Raw genomic sequence first — 7,443 nt, forward strand, 5'->3', positions numbered from 1 at the left:
AAAACCCATCTCAAAGATAATATTAAACAGTTCAAAAAAAAAAAAAGAAAGAAAGAAAAGGATCCTCAAAACCCAAAACATAAAAGGATTATAAAAACTAACAGAAACTGGAAAAAGAAATAACCCAAACCCAATTAATACCTTGGCAATCTTGATTTCATCTTCAAGCTCGTGAAATCGATTGTTTAATCTTCCAAATTTGTTAATGTTCTGTTGATCTTCCCAAGTAACCTCCGTCTCAGATCCTCCAGTACCCTTTAAAAAACATTTACCTTTTAGACCCAAAACAAAGGAAGAACTCAAAAGCAAGAAATAAAAACAGCTAATAAAGAAAAATGGGTTTTATGTGGGTTTTTCAGAGTACCTGTTGCATGGCTTGTTCGATGTTTTCTTTCTTGGAAGAAAGTGGAATGCCAACTGAAGCTTCACTGATTTTCTTTTGAGAGTAACCCTTCCTCGGCTTGAACTTGAAAGTGTGAAACTCCTTTTTAGTTTTGCCTCCCCGATCTTTGTCTTTCCGGGTTTTGAACTTACATTTTTGGGCTTTGCCCAAGAAGAATATGTTTGGGCTCTTTTATTTCAGAAAATTTATAAATTTAAATAATCCTTAATTTTATATTATACAATAATATTTTTTAAATCAAGAAAAAAGTAATATTTATAAAAATTCTGAGCTATTTTCAAAAAATTCAAATAAATTTTTATTTTTTATTATATTTAAAAAAAAATTATTTTTATTTTAAATAAAATAAATCTAACCAATTTGTCATTTTATACCATATGGTATGAACTTAACATATATTGATATGTTATAATAGATGACTACGAAACATGTTGATGCAATAATCATGTCATTTTCACGATCTTGTGCTATTTTTTATTAATTTTATGAAAATATAAAATAACTAGTGATAATGATTAACATCCGAATATTTAACTAAATACAAAATGACAAGTGACATTAACTAGTATCCGAACATTTGGCTAAAGTGCATGAGTAGGGTTCAAATCCCTTTCTTTCAATTAAAAAAAATGACATATTAACTAATGACAATTAATTAATTATTACTTATAAGATATTGTTTGACTTAAAATCAAAAAATGCAAATTTAATTGAATACAATAATAAAAAAAAAAAGTTTACGATATAGACCTACATTTATATAATTTCAATTTACTGCAATGAAAAGCAGCCTAAGCCGGTTCATAGAATTCAATCAACTCGTGCGGTGTCATATGGTTTTTGATTCCCATTGAACTCTGATTCTTCAGACTCTCATAGCTCAAAGACAAATTTCACCATCCTAGTTTAAAGATGTGGTAAGAATGAAATAAAATAAATTAAATAAATTCATGTGTATTACATGCATGGTACAAGCATACATGACAGGTAAACTAGTATACAATAAAACTATGATGATCTTAGAAAACATATATGTAGTTGCAGATGATAAAAAAGCAACATGGAAAAATTAGATAGATGTCTCAAGGAGCTTGAACTTTTCGGCCATATGATAGAACCATCACAAAGTCCTTGGCTGAGGAGCCAACAGATGCTGGGACCTTTTTTGCAGTTGATGCTGTGCGAAACCACAGATCGACCAAGTTATGAAGTTGCAATGTTGGTAGAACAGGCTTACCCCGGCACATGATCTCCACCTACAAAATGGATTCACTTGAATCATCAGGGAAGATAAAGTGCCAGTAAACGTCACTTCTTTCACATTATAACTGAATTAATAACAAAAGAAGTACTGCATTTTTTTCCTTCAGAAAATGCATTGAAAGGTTAAGAGTTTTGCCAATGCCATCAAAACATGCTTTTACTATCAACTGCTCAGAAGTTGCTAGTTTCCACATGGTTCACAAGAGTAGATAAAGTGGGTTTACGGTGTGACTTAAAGATATCAGTCAGCGAGACTGTTCTGGGTTAAAACTTAAGAGAGGAGGTAATGACAATTAAGGAGCAATGCATCTTAACAAAAAATCTTTCACTTCTTCATAAAACCCAGAAAGGTGTCAGACTCTTCCAGAACTGGAATAGGATATACATTCTATCTGCCAAGGTGCAATCCAAAACCAAGGAATTAAAGCCCAAGTGTTATCAATGCTTTGCTTCCAATTCCATTTCAATATTCCCAGTTTCCAAAAACAAGAAAAGAAAAAGGCAACCCATAGCAACATATTAACATAAAATTACAGCAACATAGCATCTCCATTTCAGAATGATGCAATTTAGACATTCTCAGCTTTCTGGGAAAACAGAAACCTGGTAAAGGTGATCTCACCTCAGCTTCACTTGTAAGATCAAGTTTCTTTACAAGGTACTTTTGGATGAATGAGACAGGCATTTTACCATCCCTATTACCAAGAAAAAAAGAAGTCAATAATACATAGAAACAATAAAAACACCATCTCACATTTTTATGCTGCCTGCTCAACATTTACAACTTATGAGCGTTAGTATTGCAATATAGAATTGTGATAGTAAACAAAACATACAAAAATTTATCACAAACTCTGCAGAACCAAGCGATGGAAAAAGCAGATTTTTAAGTGGCTAATATGAACAAACTACTCACTTTATCCTCAAGTAGCATGCAGATATCTGTGGCAGCGAAGCATCTCCTTTCCTGAAGCCATTTCATAAAATCAGATACTGAATTGAAGATATTCAAGTTGAAGCTCCTCTTGGATAAACGTAATATGCCTTTGACAATTAGGTCAAGCAGGAAAAAAATGGAGCAAAAAGGCATATCGTTAATAAGTGTATGTATAGTGTATAGTATCTTACTGATCTTCAGAAGCAACTAATGAGAACCAAATTGGACTTTCTTTTCTGTTACACTTAGCCCCCAAAGTGTCTAACATGACTCTAGCTGAGGCAGCCTGCTCCTGAGAGGCAGTTGCCCTCTTTTGTGCTGCTGCACGCAACCTTCTACGCTTCACAGGTCTTGAAATCAAACTTGCTCCATTCTTTTCATCCAGAACTTTTGTATTCTGCCCATGCTCCTTACTCTTAGTTTTAGGAATACACAATTTGCCATCAGGAACAGTGGCAGATTCAAGGTCAGCTTTTGTTTCTGGCATGTATAAGTGACAATCAGGGCCATTATGTGGCTCAGCCTTGGAAGTAGCCAATCCCTGTGAATTTAGCTTAGATGACTTTCTGTTAGCAGCTTCAACAAGACAATTTAAGGGGGTCCACAGATCTGCTTTGCCTTCCAACATTTCAACATCATCTGTATCTTCATTTGACCTGCGTTCACTAGAAGGTTCTGCCATGGAAGAGTCCTGCACCGATTTAATGAAGATGGGCAAATTTTCAATATGGAAAAGGAAAAATGTGTTTAATGACAGGGCCTATCTTGCCACAAAATTAACTCTGAAGCTTATATAATACGACCATAAAGAATCTTTCTCCAGCCTCCTTTACCTGCCTTTTACTTTGACTAATTTTGTTTGAGGAATCAGGGGAGCTTGTGCCTGAGGGATGATCTTCTGCAAAATCTTCTTTCTTAAGGGGTTCCTCAACAGAGAAATTACATCCTCGAAAAGCAGCAACTCTTTTTCGTGCAGTAGCTTTGGTTCTCCTCCCAGTCAAGCCAGTCTGCATTGGCACTTTGGGAGTACTGACCACCAATGATGATAGTGATCTTTCCTTCCTTTTGGCAGGTGGTGAGGTTGAAGGCATAACCTCAGGAGCCCTAATCTTTCTTCTTTTAAAAGGGAAAACTTTGGCCCTTATATCCTGTAAATTGTGGTCTGGCCTGCATATAATCGTAGGAAAATCTAACTTTTTGTCAGCTTGTGCTAAACTTCATTATGAACACCAATGACTAGACGTTTTTATATAGTTTGTGCAAACACGTGCTTTAAGTACTTGCATAGCATCACTTAAATAAAGTGCAGTAGCCAGAATATATTTTGAAGAGCAGTACACTACATAAACTCAAAGGTAACCAACATTTGGATGACACAAATGGATTTATACAAAGTCTTTGAGAAGAAAACATGCAGAACAAGTAATGAGTCGGAGGAAGCCAATGGCTCGATGTATAAAAGCTATCATTTACAAGATTAAAATTGATACAACAGGGAAATTATACAGTTGTCATGTCCAGTCAAAGGTTACACAGCAAAATTAAACTGCATCAGACACAAGTCTACTTCAGCTACAATTTCAGGAAAATTATCCAAATTTGGCTTTTGCAAAGTGTTTTTTTGATTGATATTACATGCTATTACTGAGTGGGACTGGATTAGAACTTTCCAATTCTACTGCTAGCATTTTCAACTTTTTCCTGGGTAACAATTATAGCTCTTATATTTGATAACAGACTTGGCCACAAAATTCATATATTTCTAAAATAGAAGCTAGAATTATACACCGTTTTTGCTTTGTAGGGAGAAACAGAGGCTCGGTGATTATATAGACAGGATGAGTCACCTGAGTTTGTCGACTGGAAGACAGCCCAGCTCAATGTCACATACAGGACAGCAATCCATCCCCTCATCCGAGAGCTTCTCATATATGCACTTCCTACAGACTGGATTTATTTCAATATTCAATGGATCAAAAACAATCCACAGAGAATTTCAAAACTTTATGAGAAAACCAGAAAAGCATATCTTATTCAACATTTCAAGAATACTGTAGCAAGTTCAAACTTGACACCTCAAATAAACCATAAGAGCAAGAAAAGCAGCTAATATGTGTCAGCCTTTTAATTCAATCAACAAAAGAAAGGAAGCATTCCCATAAGAGTGCAATAGGAAGGATGTTGAGATATTTTCTATAAATTCTTCAACAGGAATGCATCACCCTTTCCTTCAGACTTCCCAGTAAGCACATAATGACACATCAACACCCCACGCATGATAATATAGGTGCAGTTTCAGTTTGAGTCTGCCTAACTACAGAAGGATAGACTAGGCAACCACAAATCCTATGCACAATATGTTTGTCCAAGATCTGACTGTTCATGATTGTCACATACAGCTATTGTCAACTTGGCTGGGCCTTCAATTCTTCAGAAGATCTTGGAACTTTTGAAGGTTCTAGTAGAAATTGCACTTTGTAGAGCACTGCAGAAAAGAAATTCATCTTTGAATATGTATAAACTAAAGCTGCATATATGCCAACTTGGGAAAATGGGCAGCCCTTATGCATGAGAAAAGTTGCCATCCATGTTGTCTTCCATGCTAAAACTGTTGCACCAATTCTGGCGTATCCTATATCTCCTACATAAGACTGCCTTATCCTCTGACTATTATACAATGACAGAACCAAAACCACCAGTACACACAAAATATTGTATATTTTTGTTCTAGGTATACCACCAGTATGTACATACGTATAACTATGCATGAGACCGACCAAGGTAAGAAAGTAAAAACAGAATGTACAGAATTATGAACCAGAACAACCAGAGTGCAAGAGAAATAAAACCGCATAACAAAATAAACAGAAAGTATATACTAAGTTAAAAAACCCAAATTTCATATAACCATGACATCAAAAGAATTTCAAATTGGATGACAATACAATCAAGAATTTTCGCAGTCATCGGAATTCAGATACATCTGAAACGTACAGTTTAAAGAATGCAAAACAAGAAAGAGATATCCCAACACAACAAATCAAACAAATTGAAAACATAAACTAACCCCAGGTGAAAAACCCAGAAAAAAAAAACCACCCAGAATACAATATGCAAAGACAAAAGGAAAGAAAACCCAGATCAACAATTATCCAGAAAAACAGAAAAACGAGAGAAACTAACACGTATGGAGGCACAAGGAAATAGTTGTAGCTTCTCTTAAAAGCTTATTACAAAGAGGACATGTCATGCATGACTCCAAAGTCTCCCTCTTCACTTTGACAACATGATGATGACCACCAGCCATCTCTTCTCCCTATATTCCTCTCGTCTCCCTTCACATTCAAAGGCTAAAACCGGCTTGATGAAGAAGATAACTCACGAACAAGTAATGGGTAATTCTTAAAAAACCAAGAAAAAGTCTTCAAAGTCCGAAGTTTTTCCTTTTTGGGTTTTGACAAGTGTGTTTTGGTTCTTTGTATTGGTGTCAAAAAGGAGAGGCCCCTTTTATTTTTACATGAAAGAGATCTCAACTAAAACAGATGTAAAACGAAGTGGCGGGTTTGGGGGGTGAAATTAAGAGCAAAACTACGTTACGTGGGATTTGGTTGGATTTTTGGACACAAAAAGAGGAAGAAACTAAGAGAAAAGCAGCGGCTTTTTATGCGTTGGTGCTCGGGGGTGTTTGAGTTTTACAAGAAATAAATATATAAAAAAAATTTTAATTTATGGAAAAAGAATAAACATCACAATCCTACTACAATCGGCCCGACTTGACTTTTTAAATGTATTATTTGTGCAATTAAATAACAAAGTTTGTATCAATTCATCAAATTAATTAAAACAATCAATAATCCATTGACTATTTCATTAATTCAGATTCATTTAATAAGATTTTTAAAATTCACCTTAATTTTTTTTATAATATTTTAAAATATATTTATTATATCAATATTAATTCGAATAAATCAACGATTCAATCATTGATCCGAAATCAAAAACCCTAAACGATCATTATACTGTTCAGTTTTGATATCATAATCACAGCAAAGCTTAACAACCCAAGATAGAAATGCTATCACATAACCATGACAGTATTAAAGCAACAAAAATGTAATTCACATGTATCGTTTGGTGGTTGCATATTGAAGGGATATGAATGCAAATCTTTAAAATTTTATTCAGTTGTCGTTTTCTTGACCAAGTTTTTCCGTGAAAAACAGGCATTGGTATTAAATAGGCCAAAGAAAAACTAATACTAGTATACCCTTGTTTGACTATATACTGATAGCTAATTCCATAAACTCTCTTCCCTGCTAATTTCTAGTTTGTGGAAATGTTATTTGACTAGACAAGTATTTATAAAATTAATCATAAGTTTAACGACGTTTATTTCTTAAAAAGAAAGTTGGGTTATTAATATTCTGATCCAATGAAACGTGGGTCAAACATATTTTGGGCTTGCTCCATTAAATTGGGTTGAGGTTTCAAACAAGCAACTTTGGTTATGGGCTGTGACAATTGTGGAGAACACCTTTAAATTTTGCGAAGCAAATTGACACGCCATGTCCTGTCCCAAATACTACCAGTGTCTTCTACGAGTAACAGGAGCACAGCCCAGTTCCAGGTAGACTCTTAGTGACATGTGGAGGGAAGTGGTTGGCTGATTACGGATTAAGGATATAGAATTCCTGCCTTCCATTCTTCCACTTTGTATGGTGGTCTGACCACCTAGTCCCCCCTGCTTACATCATATACCGATCGCGGTAGTTCTCACTTGGATTAGTACTTTTGTGTAACATCATATTGATCTCCCCTTTTTATCATTTTTGTGTTTGCT

At 34.9% G+C, this 7,443-nt stretch overlaps 1 protein-coding gene and 1 long non-coding RNA gene across 2 annotated transcripts; both read right to left on the reverse strand.

The window, feature by feature from the left end:
* Positions 1–140: 140 nt before the first annotated feature.
* On the reverse strand, positions 141–528 carry LOC110415912 (uncharacterized). The gene is made up of 2 exons (XR_002445126.2): positions 365–528; positions 141–255 (listed from the first exon to the last, which is right to left on the reverse strand). It is a non-coding gene; the product is annotated as an uncharacterized LOC110415912 (long non-coding RNA).
* Positions 529–1,318: 790 nt separating this feature from the next.
* On the reverse strand, positions 1,319–6,279 carry LOC110415698 (E3 ubiquitin protein ligase DRIP2-like). The gene is made up of 7 exons (XM_021427390.2): positions 5,787–6,279; positions 4,451–4,550; positions 3,437–3,770; positions 2,795–3,294; positions 2,583–2,633; positions 2,289–2,361; positions 1,319–1,659 (listed from the first exon to the last, which is right to left on the reverse strand). Exons 1-7 carry the CDS (start codon positions 5,908–5,910, stop codon positions 1,486–1,488), a joined length of 1,356 nt encoding a protein of 451 aa, XP_021283065.1. The 5' UTR covers positions 5,911–6,279; the 3' UTR covers positions 1,319–1,485.
* Positions 6,280–7,443: the final 1,164 nt, after the last annotated feature.

Source organism: Theobroma umbraticum, unplaced genomic scaffold (genome assembly GCF_002168275.2).
Source record: "Theobroma umbraticum cultivar Fairchild unplaced genomic scaffold, ASM216827v3 scaffold_147.0, whole genome shotgun sequence".
In the NCBI taxonomy this organism is placed as follows: Eukaryota; Viridiplantae; Streptophyta; class Magnoliopsida; order Malvales; family Malvaceae; genus Theobroma; species Theobroma umbraticum.

Bases quoted from the DNA above. Each gene is read 5' to 3' on its own strand.
- LOC110415698 (XM_021427390.2), bottom strand. From the start codon at position 5,910: ATGGCTGGTGGTCATCATCATGTTGTCAAAGTGAAGAGGGAGACTTTG. The intron at 3,771-4,450 runs GTGACTCATCCT...GATTATATGCAG, and splicing joins CTTCCAGTCGACAAACTCAG to GCCAGACCACAATTTACAGG. The intron at 1,660-2,288 runs GTGAGATCACCT...TCCATTTTGTAG, and splicing joins ATCTTACAAGTGAAGCTGAG to GTGGAGATCATGTGCCGGGG.